This window comes from Saccopteryx bilineata, chromosome 6 (genome assembly GCF_036850765.1).
Source record: "Saccopteryx bilineata isolate mSacBil1 chromosome 6, mSacBil1_pri_phased_curated, whole genome shotgun sequence".
Classification (NCBI taxonomy): domain Eukaryota; kingdom Metazoa; phylum Chordata; class Mammalia; order Chiroptera; family Emballonuridae; genus Saccopteryx; species Saccopteryx bilineata.
The window spans coordinates 35,078,863-35,099,648 of record NC_089495.1 but is presented as its reverse complement, the minus strand read 5'-3'; the positions used below and the strand labels follow the sequence as shown (position 1 = coordinate 35,099,648).

The 20,786-nt window shown below is 42.9% G+C and overlaps 1 protein-coding gene and 1 long non-coding RNA gene across 6 annotated transcripts in view; one reads left to right on the top strand and one right to left on the bottom strand.

Moving 5' to 3' along the window:
* PSD3 (pleckstrin and Sec7 domain containing 3) overlaps nucleotides 1-20,786 on the bottom strand; it is a 619,599-nt gene that overhangs the window by 304,677 nt on the left and 294,136 nt on the right. For 4 of the 5 annotated variants that reach the window (XM_066234423.1, XM_066234424.1, XM_066234425.1 and 1 more), the window contains 2 exons: nucleotides 11,335-12,433; nucleotides 7,993-8,388 (listed from right to left, as the gene is read on the bottom strand). In XM_066234423.1, the coding sequence (XP_066090520.1) occupies nucleotides 7,993-8,388; nucleotides 11,335-12,433 (1,495 nt within the window). Of the gene's footprint in view, nucleotides 1-6,308; nucleotides 6,371-7,992; nucleotides 8,389-11,334; nucleotides 12,434-20,786 lie in introns of those variants that run through there. The other variant, XM_066234428.1, reaches the window with a different exon arrangement.
* Nucleotides 3,015-7,986, top strand: LOC136307726 (uncharacterized). Its single transcript, XR_010725996.1, has 3 exons — nucleotides 3,015-3,308; nucleotides 3,426-3,593; nucleotides 7,373-7,986. It is a non-coding gene; the product is annotated as an uncharacterized lncRNA (long non-coding RNA).

The following is a 20,786-nucleotide window of genomic DNA, read 5'->3' as shown; positions in this document are numbered from 1 at the left end:
CTCTATTTTCTTCCCCAAACTATCGATCAATGGATAACCTTCTCATATAAAATTTGTGTTGTGACCTCTGCTGAAAAGAAGTGTTATTGCTTCCTTTAAAAGCTAAACATTGTACTGATACATGAATAAAAAGATTGCTGTATCATCCTGACCAGGTAAAATATGCACTGCCAACCTAGTTTTTATTTAGAGCTATGATTCCCCTGGTAGTACCAGGGCGCCAGTCTCCTTTATCATCCGAGGTCTTTTCATGTGTTCTTTGAGAGAGGATCATTCATTTCACCAGCACCCTGAACAGCAGTCCCTACCAACATCCAGGGCATCGCTGTTTATCTGAAGGTTTAAACTACAAAATTGCCGGTAGAATGTTTCTGGGAACCCCTATGTCTAGTCCAGGACCATTTCATGAAGTCATCCTCAGTTTACACGAGTGGCAACCAACAAACAGGGAGAGCCCAAGACCACCAGTGCGGGGCCAGGCCCGTCTGAAAGGAACCCACAGAGCAGCAGTGACCAAGCAGCAGCTTTCACTGTGCCCCTCAGGAAGCGGGGCAAGCACAGGGAGCTGCGGCCCCTCATCTCGGAGAGCACATTTCCACAGAGACGGAACTGGAAAGACAGCAAGCAGCACCCAAGCGCTCCTGCCCCCGCGTGCACACCACCAGCCGGCTGGGCTTCGACCACTCCTCCCTCCTCCACAGCTCACAGCTGCCAGCCCTACCTTGCAATGGGGCCTTGGTCTCTCCAGCTGACCTTCAAGCCCACACTCCCATCAGTGTTTGCCCTTGAGAGACCTTCACTTTCCTCAAGGTAAACTGTTTCCACTGCCCCCACTAGTGGGTGCCCTCCAGTGGTGGGGTTCAAATAATCTAACAACCGGTTCTCTGCCCTAATGACAGCTTTAAGTATAAAAAAAGATATACTGAAAGGTAGTTTATTATTTCATGCATTTAATACTTAAATAAGAACAATAAAAGAGACACACAAAACTAGATTATAAGAGTTTTAAAATATTACTGAAAAATTATTAAAATAGTACCTGACAAAACCAATAAAACTGTTATTTAAGATATTTCCATATTGTTTCTTGATTGACGTCCTCACTTGCAATTTTTTTCACCTATGGACGGAACAGACATTACTACGGGCATTTAGAATACGCTGCTGCGCAGATGAACATTAAAGAAGAGTAAGGAATGTGAATTTGTGATTTCCACTTTGGGCAGCTGCCCAGGCGCCCACCTTAGGGAGAACCCGATTACAAGTGCCATTTTAACATCCAGTTCGCCGAACTCAACAAAAAATTAGGTACTGGTTCTGCCAAACCGGTGCGAACCGGCTGAGTGTCACCGCTGGTGCTGTCCTACAAACACTGCTCTCCCCAGCTGCCGCTGACCCCGCCTGATGTCACCCACACCTGAAATCCCACAAGTGTTTTGATCCAGTGTTTTGTCCTATATTCAAGCATCCACCAAATCCTTATGGATCTTCATCTTTACCAGACTTTTTCTTATCTGTTTTTTATATTCCTGATACTCAGACTATTGTGAAACTCATGACAGGTTTAAAATGAACACCCACAAAACAGAACTCGGCAAATTCTCACAACAACACTGTAACTTGGGTGGTAGGTTCTCTCCAGTTCACCAACAAGGAATCAGGTTCCTTGAAGTCAGGCAACTGACCCAACATCGGGCCACCAGGAAAGAGGATGGCTTGGCCTCCTGCTGTTTGATACCAAAACCCCTATTTACGCCACCCTACCACAGTGCATTGTACTCTATGAAAAAAAGGTGACATTTCAGGAAATCCAGTAACAGGTGTTTCAGATAAGCTTAGACTCTGGAGGACGGTGCTGGCAGCTCAAGGCTGGCCCGGGTCTTGGATACACAGTGGGCTGCCGGGATTGTTTTCAGGTGCTACTGTTATTGGCATTTTATTAATTTTCACTTCTTTCTCTCCTAAGATATGCCAGGCCTTGTTAAGCCACTTGATCTTCATTTCTTGATTTTTCCCCACTTGGTTATAATCTCATCTCCTTCTCCCTCCTCTGCCAGATTGGTATTGCTCATTCTGTTTTACACTGGGAAAGCTTCCCAGATTATATGATAATTTACTCAACATCACCCACCTAGGCCCTGGCCGGTTGGCTCAGTAGTAGAGTGTCGGCCCGGTGTGTGGAAGTCCCAGTTTTGATTCCCGATCAGGGCACAAGGAAGAAGCTCATCTGCTTCTCTATACCTCCCCCCCTCGCTTCTCTTTCTTTCTCCTCTCTCTCTCTTTTTTCCTCCTCTCCTGCAGCCATGGCTCAGTTAGAGCAAGTTGGCCCCAGGCACTGAGGATGGCTCCATGGCCTTCACCTCAGGTGCTAAAAAATGGTTCCTGTTGCAATGAAGCAATGGCCCCAGATGGGCAGAGCATCGCCCCCTAGTGGGCTTACCCGGTGGATCCTGGTCAGGGCGCATGTGGGAGTCTGTCTCTGCCTCCCCTCCTCTCACTTAAAAAAAAAATCACAAACCTAATAAGTAACCGAGGCAGGATTTGAACCCAGGTATGACTACTTCTGAAGCCTAGTAGTGCCCCTACCCCTCATCCGTGAGCAAGAAATCCCCTGTGGCAATAAATAAATAATAAAATAATATAAAATCACCATTACAACTGCTTCAGGAAGCTACAAAGAGAAAAATGAGAACCTGTGTTTTACAGAACAAGTTTTAAAATGTGAGAGAAAAGGAGGAAAGCCAGTAAGAGAGCCACAGCAAGCCCATAACCAGCTGAGCCGGGAGCAGGGAGCTTCCGCTGCTAATGGCAGAGCTCTCTGGAGGCAGCTTCACAAAATCAAATCTGCTCCTCTGTCACCAGCTTAACTGGTCTCAAACTATTTTACTATTTACACATTCTATTAAAATGCCTGCAGACTTTAAATTGGAATGTCAAAAATTTTTTGAAATCACGCGTCAACAAATTTCTGTATGAATCTTGTTTCATGTGACTTGTTTCCTAGACAGAAAGACACTGAAGAGAGAGAACAACACATGAGGAAAGAGGCACTTCTAAATGCCAGCATTCCATATGAGAAGGGGGAAAGAAATAAATAAATAAGAGAAAGGCACAAAACCGCAACTATCAAAATCAGAGCGGACCCAAGTCCCACTGAAGCACTCTCCTCAGGCATATCAGTTGCACGCAGATGCAATTCACCTCCTCTGCTGTGCTCCGTCTGTATACGGAGTACTCAGTATCCTGAGCCATATCTGAAAGGAAAACTAGGAAGCTGAGACACAGAATATATCTATTACACCAAAAAGGTAATTTTATATATTAATATAATTAAAAAGCTTTATATATTTCAGAGAATCAAGAGAGAAGCTCCTGCCACATTATTATATTTGCTATCTCTCTTTTTCTATCTGTCCAAACCTAAGCTCAACAGAAATGGATAATATTCAGCTCTGTTAATGGCCACGATGACCACGTCTGTGCCTAATAGTCTCCAGGTCAGAACTTACTGATTGGAGTTGCAGTCATCAGCTGATGGGCCGGCGAGGGAGAAGCACCCAGACACAAAGGAACCCATTGGAACATGTATTACTGTAAGTCTCTAATTATCCTTTCTAATTTTGGAGCCATGTGACTGGACTTCACACAGCACCGCTGACCCACCAGCCCGAGTGCTCTGTAGCTGGACCACAAGGGAGGGGATGCTACTCTTTGCTCCTTCATTAAAATATTGTATTACATTCACAGGGCGAGCTATTTCCTGACAGACGTGGACATGCGGTTCCCCGGTTAACACTCAGTGTGCAGGGCACTCAGAGCACCTGAGAGAATTTAACTCTTCCTGTCTAGATTTACTCTAAGATCTTAAAAGACTTGTTTACCTTATCAATCGTGAGATCCTTTTGGTATCACAAAGGTATATAATCCTTTAAAAGACAAACAATGAGCATATACACTCTTTAAAAATGTCCTTTCTAACCTAATAGGAGAATACTACAGATTTGAAGTATTTTCTATCTGACTTGAGCGGAGAGAGTAACAGGGAAGAACAGCCCTCCCCTAGCCGCCGCGCCCCGTAACTCCAAGGCTGGAAGGTGCCCTGAGAGGGGACTAGATTTGCTCTCCCGCTACCACATCCTCATCACCTGTGCAACCACTCCTGCCTTTCTTTAGGGCAGCAGCAACAGAGAATTTTCAAAAGAGATCAAAGATGGCCACTGCCATAATCTTCAACAACTAACTAAAGGCACATGTTGAAACAGAAAAGGATTTTAAAAATACACACAGGCAATGCCAAACAAATATACTTTTGTTTTGAAACCAAAAATATATTTGGAGCCTGACTGCCTGGGTTCAAATCCTGGGTGTATCACTTACTACCTACCATATTTCCCCATGTATGAGACGCACACCTTTTTTCAAAAAAATTGGGGTCTAAAAACTGGGTGTGTCTTATACAATGGTTGTAGATTTTTTTTACTTGCATTTCCCGCTTTTTCGCGCTTGATTTGCTCTTGTTGAAGACAGTGGTTCGTCATCAGACACAGATGAGGACAAGCTAATGGATGGGAGTTTTCATAGTGGTGAGAAGTTGTATGAATTTTATGAGAAATAAAACTTGAGTTCAATAATTTTATGTAGTACATTTTTTTTTCAAATTTTGAGCCCCAAAATTAAGGTGCGTCTTATCTATGGGGGCATCTTATACATGGGGAAATAGGGTATGTGACTGGGAACCAGGTTACTCAACTGCTCTGTGCCTCAGTTTCCCTATCTGGAAAGTGAGATATTAATAGTTCCTTTCTCCCAGCTTATTATAAGAATTAAGCACCATGTATTTACTAAATAATAAAACCCCCTGGATGCACAGGATATAAAACTGTTTAGAGACGAACTGAAGTAATCTTACAGTATTTTCTACTGGCTGTCAACTGCCATTCAAGTCAATACCTGAACCGGGATGGGCTGAGTCTCCTCGGTGCATGTCTAGCTAAAATCCCAGAAGCATTACCAGGGAGACAGAGCATCCTCTCTCCTTGCGCCTTCCTCAGAGTCCCCATTCTCCAACACAGTCAGGACCCCGCCCCACCCCGCCCTGCCAGTCCACTGCCCAGGAAACAGGAGAGGCTGGTGACTAGATACAGAATGCTGGGTATGTGTTCTTGTTTCACTCATTTTTCTTGTGTAGATATCACAACATTTATTAAGACAGTTGAAAAATAATTTCTTCCCTTGAATCCTTACATTAGCTCTGAACGCCTGGACGAGGGAAGTCAATCGCGCTGACTATTGTGCGCTCAGCATTCTAAACTGGATTTCCTTAATAGGCTCAATACCGCTGTCTACTTCCTTACCTCTGCAGAAGAATGTTTTCATGCAGAAGGATTTTTTTTTTCAGAGGATTTTTTAAAAGCCTGCTCATTGATTACTTTAAAAATTTATGGAGACGTTTATGAACAATTTGGTACATTTTTTCCTCAAATTGAAAACACACCACCACCAAAAACAAGTAGCTCTCTACAGTCACCAACTCAGACTTCTGGCTCCGTAGACATATGGCATGGAAAGAAATTAGATGAAAAGAACAAATAAAGCGATAAGACCAGGCAGCCTAGATTGTTGACGACACGCGGTCTAGGAGTCAGTCGGGCAATCGGAATTCTGGCACAGGGCCTGTCACCAGGTAAAGCCATCCCACCAGACTGGGACTCAGATTCCTTACTGTAAAACAAGGTGAGCTAAGGCCCCACTTCCAGCTGGGAAATGTCATAATTCTTCAGTCTGTAATTCCTCGGGTGCTGCAACTTCCCCAAAGCACCAAGAGGCAGAGGAGGTAAAAAATACATATGAACATTATACCCGTTCCTTGGAAAGTTCTTAGGCTCACTGAGACTGTCCTTTTTTTTTTTTAAAACCCTGAACAGAGACGTATAGATGTGGAAAAGTGCCCAGAGCTGGCTGAGAAGTTCAGCTGGCTCAGCTCTAAGATGCTTCTCATCCAGTATTAGAATTCAGTCTTATCGTTGGGCACGATCTCGTGGCTCCACAATGCAGATGACGCAGCTGGAACCTTATCTCAGAAAGGCCTGAAGTATACCACTGTCTCAATCAGAGCGGGGACAATACTATAAACGGCCCCAGTCCCCTCTCTTAACTAGCTAACTCTGCCCTGCTAACGACTGGCTCTCCCACTAGCCCCAATTATGACGACTTCCTCTTCCGAGGGAGCAGATCATACATTTGATAACTTCCACCCTATTCCTTCCTGTTCTGACTCGGTGATGTTTATCTCACCTTTACTTACTCACCCGCTGTGGCTTCTGCAGCAAAGCCTCTCAGCCCCCAACGCCCGGCATGGCATCCCCACCTACTCTGTGTCTGCAGTAGGAACCACTTGCACTGGCCCCAGAAAGCTGGACTGGAACTGCCATGGGAAGTCGGCATTAGCTGTGCTATAGCATTTTATCACAATTTACAGTTACCAGAAATGACGGGGCGGGGGGGACTAAAGTGGTACCCTGCACGCAGGGATGCCCCTCTGAGTCACCCCCCTCTCAGGAACACAGCCACTCTGGGATGCCCCGCCCTTGGGAACGCCCTCTTCTCAGAGATACCAGGAGTCTGACTGCGTCCTCTCAGCCATCCCATTCTGGCTCCCACATTCACCCAGGCCCGCCCTGTGCGCCAGGCACCCTGCGGGGTGCTCTAATCTAGATCATCTCTTTAAATCCCACAGTCTCACGGCGTCCTGGGTATCATTAACCCTATTTGGCAAACACGGAAAGCGGGCTTCAGAGAGAATAAAAGTGGCTTGCTGAATAATTCAGACCAGGTCTTCTGCTTTTAAAACCTGTGTTCCTTTCGTTCTCTCTCTGTGACCCAAGGAGACAACCAACGTCCGTGGTCCATTTCACATGTACAGCTACAACATTATACTGTCCCTGCCTTGAATGTGCTCATGCAACGAATTATAAACCTATAAACAAACTGGCTGTAGAGAATGCTTACTATAGGATGAACTACTCATAAAAGGGGCTCCTTGGAAAACTGTACTCTGCACACTGATTTTTTTTAAAAAGCACTGACATTTTTTCATACATCTCTAAAACAGTTTATCCCCATTTAACCTCCCTGCCACCTCCACCAACGCACACTAGCACACTTTAATTGAGGAAAACTATATCAAAACTAAATTCATAAAATCCTTAAGAAGTTTAGCATGCTCTGTTCATTAACAGAGATGCTGAAGGACAGATTAATGGCCTCAGGGTGATGAGCAGGAGGAAATAAAATGCTAGATGTTCCCTCAAAAGGGAATCTCTAAATGACAGGTATGGCACCTAACATATAATTTGTCATTTTTATCTTGCAGGTGGACAAATAGTAATAGAGAGAGAGAATACACGTGGGTCATCTTGATCAAGGCATCAGCTCTGCCAGGAACCCATACATCCGCTCCTGCCCCTGCCGCTCCGGAACAGGAAGGTTGCCTGACAATGACAATGGGCCCATACAGAGCAAAGGGCGGGAAGAGACTTCGGTGACCATTTTGTCCACACCTTCAGTTTTACAATTAAGGAGCCTCTCTGGCCTAAGCAAACAACCTGCTCCAAGCCGTCACCCAACGTCAGTGTCAGAAGGAAAGCCAAGCTCTCTCAATGACCTCTTCACAGCACCACACCACTGCGACCACAGCTGCGTCACTGCGCTGATAGCTACTCATCGCTTCCAATTGTCTGTTCAGATATGTGACCAGTTTTTAAATGGCCATCCAAGAAATGCCACCAAATGGAGCAACCACAGCTTGCCAATTTGGCAAACCGCAAAAGTGAACTCTACCTGCCCCTAAAGCCCAAATTACGTTTTATCCACATCATTCACTTATACCCACAGAAACTGCCAAATGCTTTTCAAATATATTCCACACTCAGATTTGCCAAAGAGAAAACATGACTAAAACCACTATGAAACGAATGAGAATGAGACTAGTACCTTCCCCAGAAGGCCATCTCCGGGCTGCCTTTCGCGTAGATGGAGTCCCCGGCGTCACTGAGCCCGTTGGTGATCCCACCAGAACAACGCATCACTATCCCGCCGTCTGCCGAGACACTCAGGATGTCCTGCTGTCCCCCCACGGCCGCCCTCTCCAGGAACTGACCGCCTTCTTTGATGCGCTGCTGTATCATCGGAGTGAGGGGCATTTCAAAGCTGAAATAGCTGTCAGGCTCTGAGTACAAGGTCTCCAAGGACTCAGCACTGTAGTATAAAGACGTGTTGTCCAAGATGGTTTCAAACTGGGAGCTATACACGTCCGTGGAGTCCTCTGTACACCCGGGCCCCAGGGTGTCATCCTCCCCTCCCGCGAAGTGCTCCTCTTGTTCAAGAATCCTGGAAAGAAAACACAAGTGAAGAATTTCAGTGTTAGGTTAATTTTTTCTTTTTCTCCCTTCAACCATATAAAAATATAACATTCTCTTAAGCTAAATAACGCTTGTACTCACTGGGCTTTATGTCTTCATATATTTGGGAAGGAAGATATCATAGAAACATAGAAACAAATTCAGGTTGAAAAAACTCTTAGCATACATGTGCTACGCTACCTTCAAAATAATTTAACATCTTTTTAAACTAGTTTCCTAGTATGTGACTACATCTAGGCCAATGAATATTTGAATGAAATGGTCTCATTTTAGCCAGCTAAGCTCCTCAGGTTCAAATCATTAACAGCTACCGTCATGCTTAATTTTAAGAGAGGCAGATAGATATATTGTGTAAACTTAATGGAGTAAAAATACACTAAGCTTTCATCAGTCTATTAATACTTTCTGATTTAAATAAGGACAAACACCCTGGAGGGGACAACTACATTAGAATCCCAGGGCTGCCCCCTGCTGACAATGCGGCAGCACTGCAGAGAGACCAAGTCCAGAATTAGACAGTGATGCCTTAATGAAAGGACAAAAAAACAACACACCTTTATTGTAAGGCTAACCAAAACAGTGAAAACCTAGGGACGATTTATAAGTTAAGTTAGCATACAGAGATGGGACATTAATTAATAGGTAACATGTTCTTCAAATATTAAAAATGAACATTAGGATAACTAAGTAAAATTTTAAAAACTCAGTTAGGTGCAAGAGATCATCGGTTAGAAAAACCTGGAGCTGAATTCCGGATGTGACAATTACTGGCTGTGTCACTGAGGCAACTCTACGTGACCTCTCTGAACTCAGATTCCTATAAGTAGAAATAGGACTAAAAATACCTCATAGCTAATCTACATTCCTTCTAGGTATTACCAGGGTTCACCTTCAATGACACAGTTGTCTTGGTTGTTTTTACGTTACAGAAGGCCTACCACATACCCCGTATGATTCGGGGTGTCTACCTCTCACTGGCTTCTCACTGCACTTGGAATAAAATGAAAAGTTCCTGTGATAAAGCTCCTCCCCACACTGATTCCCCACCATGCCCCCCCACTCCTTATGATCCAGCCACCCTGGGGGTGTCACATCTTCACACTTGTCCTAAGGCCTTTGCTCCACACAACTCCAGCGCTCCTGTGCGCACGCTGTTCCCTCTCCCTGGAATATTCTTCGTCCCCATACTCTGCCTGGCTAACTCATGGTCATTCCTTAAGCCTTGGCCTAATTATCATGTCCAAAGGAAGGCCTTGCCCAAGTCATTGAATGGATCAACCTCTCCTGCATTCAGATTATTCCTTCTGAATAATAATAACAGTATGTGTCTCCTTTTCCTTCACGATGGAGCACAGTTTGTGATCGTATAGTCAGGAATGCGTTTATGCGGTCAGCGTTAACCTTCGGCAGTCAGCTCCAGGAGGGCAGTGACCACGGGCCACGTCTATGTCAAACATTCCTTTATGCCCAGCGTGCAGCGGTATCAAGGACAGAGAAGACAATCAAAAAATATTTGTGGGAGAGAAGGAGGGAAGAAGGGAAGGAGAAAGGGAGAAAAGGAGAAATGAATTAATAATCTACACAGAAGCAAAAGCGCATATTCCAGTGGGAATATCATCGCTGAGCCACGTGCCACACAGCAAGGCTGCTCTCGAGAGAAGTCCAGAGAGTTTCTGCGTGGGGGGGGGGGGCAGCGGGGCAGGGCGGAGGGAGTGGGGAGGAGCCCTGACAGCTACCCTGAAGAAGCATCGCTCCCCATGGATTTGTTAATTATTTATGGAGGAAAAGGCATTTTCTTATACCGACCGACCAGACAAACAAACCAAAAAACCCTTTCAGCCTTAACACTGATGCTATCCCATAAAAGCAATGAAATGCGGTGTCATGGAGACTGAGGGAAGGCAAGAACCCACAGCACAGACGACTGCCGACAGGAGCACACGGTCAGACTGCGCTCACAGGGAGTGAGGACGGGCACGCCGTCCATTCATCCCGGCTCTACGCTGCTGTGGAGGCGATGGCAGACGTGAATGGCAAGACCAAGAAATGTCCCACGATGCCGAGTTTACTTAGCAGGGACATCATCTAAACATACTCTTCCTGTGAGAAGGGACTCTCACATGAACGCTGTGGAACAACTTAAGTACACAGTTCCCTTCTGACCTTCTGACCGCCTCTCTAAACTCGAAAATATGGGCAGCGCAAACCCAGAACCTCTGTGTTCATACAAGTGTGTGGGCTGTATGTAGGCGCTGGTGTTGCACCCAGAAAATAACACCTAAATTAGGATGTAATGAGTACAGGGTATGTTGAGAGAGCCCAAATCTTTTCATATTATTAAAGATAATTGTGGGGCGCTATAGTTACCTTGATGTTGGAGAACTTGAAACCTGTCAAATATAACAAAATATCAGAAATGGAGTCACATGCATAAAACACTCCTATGTATAAGAAGCACCTTCATTTCGGGGCCCAAAATTTGAAAAAAAAAATGTATTACATCAAGTTATTGAACTCAAGTTTTATTCATCATAAGATTCATACAACTCCTCCTCTACACAAAAAAAGTAGGAAATGTAAGTAAAAAAAATCTACAACCACTGTATAAGATGCACCCAGTTTTTAGAGCCCCAGTTTTTTGAAAAAGGGTGCGTTTTATACATGGGGTAATAAGATAGTTTAGTGCTCACAGTCTCTCCATCACTCTCTGCTTGTCTATCTACTCCTAATGGACAACTTTATAACAAGATCACCTTAGTATCTTAGAAACTTAGAAGGAATGTGGCTAACAGTAACTTCTCTCCTGCTGTAAGATAACCAGGACCCAGGACACTGTAGTTGGGTTCTCCCAGCCAAGCAGACAGTTTCCCACTGCAGGCACGGGCGTCACCGACAGCAGACTGTGGGGGCTCACCTCGCCTTATCTCTCTGCGGTCCAGGTTTCTTCTCAAAATGTCCTCTGTTTTCCTTTAGGAAGACTTCATCCTCTCCACTCTCCACAGGAGGCACGGGGGACAATGTCCCCGAGCTGGTGGCAGGCCTCTCCGAAGGCCCTCTCCAGGTTTCCCCCCCAGTGAAACCAATGGAATTACTCAAGCCAGCAGAGGAGGCGAAGTGGCTTGGCACTGGGGACACCCCCTTGCCTTCCGGAGATGTAGTCCTTCCCAGCGATGTCTCCGAATCCACAGGCAGCCCTGTCTCTCTCTTCTCCCCTCCTGTCCACAATATGTCCACCCCTTCAAATCCCACATGTTTGACCCAGCCGGGGCGTCCTGTGGAGCTGCCCTGATCACACGCCCCAGGCTGCTCTTGCCCCAGACCAGAGCTCCACTCTCCCAAAACGCCAACACTGCCCGTGGAGCTCTGGGTCGCTGCTGGGCTCCCCACGGAGGACACGGGACAAGCTGGCTCCCGGGAATGGAGAGCCCCTTTCCTCCCATCACGCGTTATCTGGGAAGGCTCTGCCTGAGCATCCCCAGTCGACAGCACAGTGAGGTCCCTCTGGTTGCCTGAATAAAAGTGCTCTTCCGTTGTAACTTCAGCCAGAAGAGGGACCCCTGGCAGTGGGTCTTGGCCAGCAGGAAAGAGTTTGCCGGCCCTCTGTGTCTGATGACCGGCAGCGCCCAGCTCTTCTTCCGCCCTCTGAACCAAAAAACTAGCAACAGCATCTCTGTCCAGTACCTTTGTAGCCTGTAATGTCCCTGAAGCTATTCTGGCTTCTGTAGCTTTCAGAGCCGAAATCAAAGAGTCTAGGGGTTGTAAACTTTGTTCCTTGAGGTGACTTTGAGAGGCGGCCTCCCTAACATCTTTTGGTCCTTCTGTAACACTGTTGAGCCCGGAGTGTTGGCCAGCAAGAAGCTGGACCCCCTGCTGCCCCTGTGGGCAGCAGGGTGGAGAATCTGCATCAAACTCGAGAGAAGTTCTCAGGCCTTCTCCACTTTCCTCCATGGTCCCATATTCTGGAAATTCGTTTGTGACATTGGGTGGGAGTAAAGTGCTTCCTCCATGATCACCTGTGAACACAACAGAATGGACACATGACTTGTTTTGAACAACAGACTCCAATGTGCATTAATAAATATCCACACATATGAGGCACTCAATAATCCTGATCGGATTCTTTCACCGTCTCCTTCCCCTCAGCACTTCTCATGACCTCGCCAGTGGTGGCTTCCACCTCGCTGGCAGGGGTGTAACCGCACAGGCTGCGGCAGAGAAGGGGACAATCTAATGCCACAGGCCACATGGTAACCCTGCTCCTGATTAAAGTCCCACACACACAACTCAGTTGCTGCAAACTCAAAAAGAGATTAAAATAAGAATACGTATCACTTTCCAAATATCATTCATCAAACAGTAACTAAAATATTTATATTGGGCATAACAATAATATAATAGCCTTATGATTCAGCCGACAATATCTATGCAGGACAGTCTCTGAGATGGAGCCTCAGAAAAAAGATATGAGCTATTTAAAGTCAGTAAATATTTTTTCAGCAGGAAGCCTCACTGTTTGATTTCTGGGGGGGGGGGGGTTTCTTTCAGAATATCCTTGAAAAAATAAAGAGTGGAGTCAAAATGGAACAGGAAACTTATTAGGTTGAGAAAAATTTCCGGGATCCCAACTGCACATAATTTAAATAGTATTTTCTGCAGAATCCCAATACATGGAGCAGTGAAAACAGTAATTGTATATACTTAATACACTCGGTCAATTTACATTTTCTTAGTCAAATGGCAATCAGTGAGAACAAGGAAGACTTTCTCACTGAACAAAAATTTAAATTGGCAGATGTATGGATAACAGTTACAGTCATATGGCTCCAGGATCCAATTTCCCTCCGAACTTGGTTACTTTGTATCAAGAAAATCCTCATCTACACTAGAAATGCATTGTATTTCCTTTGACAACTTTATGAACTAGGACATCCATTGTTGTTTTTAAAGCACTGGGAACCACACCCTTCCTGTTCAGTGAACTATCTAACAAATGTCTGATAACATACATCGGAACAATGTGAAAGACTTAATTCCAAGTCATACACAAAATGAAGTAACTTGAAACTATGAATTAACGTATGTTATCCAGCGGCATGCAAAATTTGATGAATTGTAATACATCTGAGAGTGCATACTGTTTCATATTCCATTTTTAAAATAATTTGAAATATATGTTTAAAATTAAATTTGAATCAAATGTTGATGGAATAAAAAAAAACACTGCCCTGTGATGACAAAATGTAAACTCCTTGTAAAACAATTAAGGAGAGGTGGCTTGCTAAAATCTGAAGAGGAAGCAACTTTGCAAACACTGACTTTGAAAAGGAAGACAGTGAAAATCAATAAAGGTCCCTCGCTCTAGGATGGCATATGGACATTTAATTTTTCAATAAATACCACAGGACTTTTCACTTTTTCTCCTTTTAAAAATTCAGTGGTTTTTAATATATTCACAAAATTGTGCAGCCATCACCAGTATCTAATTCCAGAACATTTTCATCAGCCCTTCCCAAAATACATATCCACCAGCTGTCAATCCCCACTGCCCTATCTTCTTAGTCGCCGTCTCTAAGGATTTTCATATAGGGAGTATTCCATATAAATGGAATCATATGATATAGTATGTTGTGTTTGTCTTTTTTCACTAACAGGACGTTTTCAAGAGGTATTCACACTGTAGCATGGATCAGAATGTCATTCCTTTTTATTGCCAAGTAATATTCCACTGTATGGATATACTAGTTTCTTTAGCCATCCATCAGCTGATGGATATTTGTGTTGTTCCCACTTCTTGGCTATTATTAATAATGAACATTTGTATACAAGTTTTTACGTCTACGTTTATTTCCAATTCTCTTGGGTACGCACCTAAGAGTGGAATTCTGGGTTATGTCTAATGTTCTGAGATACAGTCAGTTTCCCAAAGTCACTGCAGCATTTTACATTCCTACCAGCAGCATGTGAGAGGTTCATTATTGTCCATCTTTTCTATTACAGCTATCCTTGTGGGTGTAAAATGGCATGTCACTGTGGTTTTGATTTGCGCTTGCTAAATTTATTCTCCTAAATATGTACTTGATACTATAACAAATACAATTGTTTAATTTCATTTTCTTATTATTTATTGCCAGCATATAGCAGTTCAATTGGTTACTGTATATGGGACTTCTATCCTGCAAGCTTACAGAGTTTATTAGTTCTCATAGTTTGTAGATTCCTCAAGATTTCCTCCTGCATACACATCATCTGTGAATAGAGGCAGTTTTGCTTTTTCTTTTCCCATATGAATCCTTTTATTTCTTTTTCATGCCTAACCTCCCTGGCTAGTCCCTCCAGTGGGATATTGAAAAGAAGTGGTTAAGAGCAGAAATCTCTGTCTTGTTTCTGATCTTAGGAGAAAATGTTTAGTCTTTCACCACTAAGTATGTTGTTAGCTGCAGGTTTTCCACAACCACTCAATATCAGGATGAGGAAGGTGCCTTCTACTTTTAGCCTGCCAGGTATTTTTTATCGTGAAAGTGTGTCAAACTTTATTAAATGCTTCTTCTCTGTCAATTAAGATGCTCGTATGGGTTTTGTCTCTTATTCTAGTAACATGGTATCTTGCCTTAACTGGTTCTTATACACTGAACCAACCTTGTGTTCCCAGCATAAATAAATACCACTCAGTCAGGGTGTATAATCTAGTTTATATGTTGCTAGACTCAGGATTTTAGTATCTTCACATCTATATTCATAAGCAATATTGGTCTGTAGTTGTATTATCTTTTTTTTATTCTGATATTAGGGTAATGCTGACTTCACAAAATGAATTAAGTATTCTACGTGGCCTTTGTTTACGCTTTTTTACACTTTTTAAAGGCTTTTAACAGTTTTTTCTCCCTTAATCACTTTAGTTTCTTCAAAGCTATAATGAATGGAAATTAAAAGGAAAAAAGCGAACAATACAAAAATATGTTTTTCTTTCTTTACACAGTTAAATAGCTTAAAATGATTAGCAAAGTACTTAGTTCATAATGGGAAGTATTTCCTTTAGATTTTACAATGTTTTTCTTATTTCACTAAGCTAAAGTATACCTTTACAAAAAGTTGAGGATTACAGAACATAAAATTCCAAAGGCTTAAGAAATCTAAGAATTCATAGACCTGACGTAATTGAGAAAACAGACTCAAAGGAATGATGTACTTACTACCCCGACACAGAAATCAGAATCAGAGACATGTATCCCTCTCGGGCTATGCTTGCACCCGCCTCCCCGCCTCTGGCAGTCAGGTACTCTAGGATGTGTCCTCAGTCTCTTCCACAAAACTTAAAAACATCTCCTGAAATGGCTATCCAATGTCCAGCCTCGTTTTACAACTTCATCTTATATGCCATAGTCTTCCTAAAAAGATGTTTATATTGCTTCAGTAGTTCCCCACTGACTACAGAACAAAGTCTAGTCCAAACTCCTGATCCACAAGTTAGAATCCATAATCCAGTCCCTATCTATTTTTCCCAATTGGCTCTCCCTTTCTCTCGCTTAACCCCCTTTTCAAATGTTGTACCACTGCCTCTCTAACTGAAGGGGTCAGCATATGCACGCTTTGAAAAGGTTCTCTCTAATATGCACTGAAAATAGAATTAACCATATAACCACTCTGAGTTTTAGACTCCCTCGCCTTTGCTCCACCTCTTTTCTTCATACGGCCCACGTTTTCTTCCTGTCTCTACATGATCAGGTTATTGTCACCTTTCAAGACCCAATCAAATTCCCTCTGTAAGTGAGCCATCCCATAACCACCAGCCTTGCAAGAAGTCACCTCTCCCCCATACAACTGTCAAGAGAATTTTAGCTGTACACTACATATAGTACATATACTTGAAATAAACAGGATGTGAGCTCATATTTTAAAGCTTCAAAAGGTTACAATTTTCAACCTACTATGAAGTATTTTAATGAAATCATCCGTAGTGACCACTGAGGCCATGTGTAAATCTGACATCAAAAGGTACTATAGTGAGATCTATTCAACAAAAGGCAGAAAAGTTCAACTTTATCATTTAGGAGCCTGCTTTGTTCTAACGGTTTCCTCGTTCTATAAGACAAGCACTAAAACAAACGCTGGCAAAGTAGCCCAAAAAAGAGTGACCAGAAAGGAAACTTTTAAAAATGGCCTCCAAGAAATTAATTTCTGTACCACATTTTTAACATTGTTCATTAAAATGGAACTTATAAAGGAGACAGCAAATGCATCAAGTGTTGCAAGTGTTTGTGATGCCTCGATATAACAGCGTGGCAGGTGATCAAAGGGGAGAGGAAACGGAGAGGGCAAAGGCGGAGCCCAGCGTGACACAGCTCGGTCACTCATCTCACTAGTCCTCTTGTTCTCCATTTACTGTGCTCGTAAGGACTAAATAATGAGTTTTACCTACTGTTTATCTAAACATGGACTGGCATAGACCAGGTGAAATAAATGTTCTAAGTGGCTAAATAACATGACCGAGGTAAATCAAATGATGTCCAATAATGTACAACATAAAAAGTCAGTCAGGGCTAGATTCCTGGTCTTTTGTTTCTCAGGAGTAAATTCTTGGGAAAATCTAAGAGTTGTCAGACCTTCATTTCCTTTTCTTTCCTCCTTTTTTTTCCTTTTTGTGTCAGAGACAAGGAGAAAGACAGAGAAGGGCAGATTGGGACAGAGAGACAGGAAGGGAGAGAGATGAGAAGCATCAATTCTTTGTTGCGGCACCTTAGTTGGTTATTGATTGCTTTCTCATATGTGCCTTGACTAGGGGGCTACAACAGAGCAAGTGACCCCTTGCTCAAGCCAGCAACCTTGGTCTTCAAGTCAATGACCTTTGGGCTCAAGTCAGTGACCATGGAGTCATGTACATGACCCCACGCTCAAGCCAGCAACCCTGCGCTCAAGCTGGATAAGCCCATACTCAAGCTGGCAACCTCAGGGTTTCAAACCTGGGTCTTCTGAGTCCCAATCTAACATTCTATCCACTGTGCGACCCCCTGGTCAGGCCAGACCTTCATTTCTAACTGCAGTAATGTTACCAAACATAGTAAAAAATGAAAAAAATCTCCTAGTTGTAGCTTCTGGGTAGAAATAGCCTTTACACCTCATGAGATTCTTGGCCAGAGCACCCATCACAGGCTGCAGCATGACATCAAGTCCTTCCCTCGAATGAGGCTCCTTTGTTAGAATGCAAGAGCAGTTGGTTTCTGCCGTTTGCATTGCTTGTCACCACTCGAACTGTTTTTAATAACAAACAAAACTTCATAAAACATTAATCCTGACCTTTTTATTTAGAATTTCTGATTTATTCCTTCATGTTTAAAGATCAGGATTATTTACATTAGTGTAATTTTTAAAAGTTTTCTTTTACTTGAAGGTTTTCTTTTCTGCTCCCTTATAAAACAGGGACATACTTTCCATAATATGCCCACCATTTCCAAAATCTATTCCCTCAATTCAGCAAGCATGCATTCATTACCTGCTGTGTACTGCATGGAGGGAATTCAAAACTGAGTATCGCCAAAGCATGAAGAAGCTGCTTGGCGTGTTAGAAAGCTCACCCCGCAGCCCGCGCAAGGCGCAGAGGGGAGAGAGTACAAGCGCAGGTGAGCTCAGGAGGGACACAGGCTGCTACAATAGTGCAGGTGACAGGGGAGAGCCTGAGCCGGGAGAAAGGCAGAATGGATGGGTCAAAGGTGCAGGCTGCCCCTCCTCCCACCCCAGCCAGTCTCCACAGCCACTGTCACCCCTGCCTCTGCCCTGGCCCTCAGGAAATTCAACATGCGTTCACAAAGCCACCGCGCAGAACTCTGCCTACTACTGCGGGCTCTGACACCTCGCTTGCTGAAGCTCTGCTTTGCCTTGCCTGCTGTCGGTCTGCATCTATTACCAATGTAAGAACCCGACTGAAAACTGAAATAGCATTACTCCTCCAGAAGTCTTACTGAAGCAGTCCTGCCCAAATTTGGTCTGATATATGTGACAAAGCAATTTGCTAAGTATAAAAAAAGGAACATTGGCACTTACCTAAATATATCCACACACTAGTAGAATCTGAATTAATAAATGTTCATAGATTTACTGCATTTATTCTTCCCTTTAAGGAATGAAAATGTAGTAGAAAATGCGTAGGCAGAAAAGGGGAGAGAGAAGAGTTTTTCTCCCATGAAATAATATACTTTTCAGGGTATCTATTTATATTCCTCTAGGAGCCATCCTTTTCTGACAGGAATCTGACCCACACAGCTTTGTGTATCTGGTCAGATTCCCAACGAATTATTTCCTGTTTAGTTAAAATGCTTTTTCCTATAAGGAACCAAATCCACTGGCTTAAAATGTTTCTTTTGGCTTAATACACTAAGAAAGAAACGGGATACTTTTGAATGCGGAAAAGATACAATTTCAGGAGTGCTTAGGGTTGTATTTCTCAAACACAGGGACAGGATTGTAATAAGATAAAATGGAATAGAAAAAAATTTCAACATCAGACTAAAAAGTTCTGTACAGCAAAGGAAATCAACAAAATGAAAGGCAACATATTGCAGGGAAAAAAACATTATTTATAAATCTTCTTTCTGATAAGGAGTTAATGCCCTAAATATATAAAGAATTCATATAATTCAACATCAAAAAAAGCAAACAATCTGATTACACATGGACAGAAGGTCTGAATAGACACTTTTCCAAAGAAGATACACAGACAGCCAGCAAGTATGACTGACCCTTGAGCAACGCAGGTTTGAACTGCATGGCCCACTTATACACAGTTTTAAAAAAAAATACTATAAACGTGTTTTCTCTTCCTTAAATTGTTTACAGAATAACCCATCAGCGAAGCGCTTTGCCGCGATGCTGAAACTCCCTCTGACGGCACAGGCTTTCTCACAGTACTCATGCCCCAAGATACTCCAGGCAGCCGTGTTCTTAACGTTAATTCTTTTTATTTAATTTAGAAGTTAAACTTAATGGGTGACATTGGTCACTAAGAATACGTAAGTTTCAGGTGAACGTCTCTAACAGCATTTGCACTGTTGATTGTGTGTGTGCCCATCACTCAAGATCAAGTCACTTTTCATCACCGTGTATCTGTCCCTCTTTACCCTCCCCCATCTATATCTGTCCCTCTTTACCCCCCATCTATATCTGTCCCTCTTTACCCCCATCTATATCTGTCCCTCTTTACCCCCCCATCTATATCTGTCCCTCTTTACCCCCCATCTATATCTGTCCCTCTTTACCCCCCATCTATATCTGTCCCTCTTTACCCCCATCTATATCTGTCCCTTTTTACCCCCCAGCTCTCTCCCTCTGGCAACCACTTCACTTCTGTCTATGACCCTGAGTCTCAGTTTTATACAATTAAATAATTTTCTCAATAACATTTTCTTTTCTCTAGCTTACTTTATAATAAGAATAGTGTACATAATACGTGTAAGACAATGCATTAATCGATTTCTTGTTATCTGTAAGGCTTCTGATAAACAGTATGGTAGGCTATTAGTAGTTTCTTTTGAGGGGGGGAGTCAAAAATTATAAGCAGATTTTGATTGTGTAGGGGGGGGTCAGTGCCCCTAACCCTGGCATTGTTCAAGGGTCAAATGTACATTAAAAAAATGTTCAACATCTCTAATTATCAGGGTAATACAAATCTGAGCCACAATGAGATATTACTTCATACCCGTTAGGACAGCTACTATCAAATACACAGGAAATAACGAGTGTAGATGAGGATGTGGAGCAACGTGCAGCCGCTATGGAAAACGGTTGGAGGTTCCTCACAATTAAAACTAGAACTACCACATGATCCAAGATTCCACTTCTTTGAATATGTCTGAAGAAAATGAAGACACTAATCAAAAAGATATATGCACTCCCATGTCCACTGCAGTATTATTTACAATAGCCAAGATATATATATAAAACTAAGTGGCCATCAGTGGATAAATGGATAAAGAAAACATAGTATTTGTACACAATGGAATATTATTTAACCATAAAAATTTTTTTTTACCATTTGTCACAACATGGGAGGCCCTTGAGATCATTATGCTAAGTGAAATAAGTAAGAGAAAGGCAAATAAACCATTATGATCGTACTCATATGGAGAATTAAAATAAAAAAGCAAGCTCATGGATACACAGAACAGATTGGTGGTGCCAGAGGTGGAGGGTAGGGTTTGGCAAATGGGTAAAGAGGGTCACAAGGTACAAACTTTCAGCTATAAAATATATAAGTCTTCGGAGGTAATATGCAGCATAATGACTAGTTAACAATACCATACTGCATATTTGAATGTTTCCAAGAGAGTAGATCTTAAAAGTCCTCATTACAAGAAAAAAATTTTATAACTATAAATG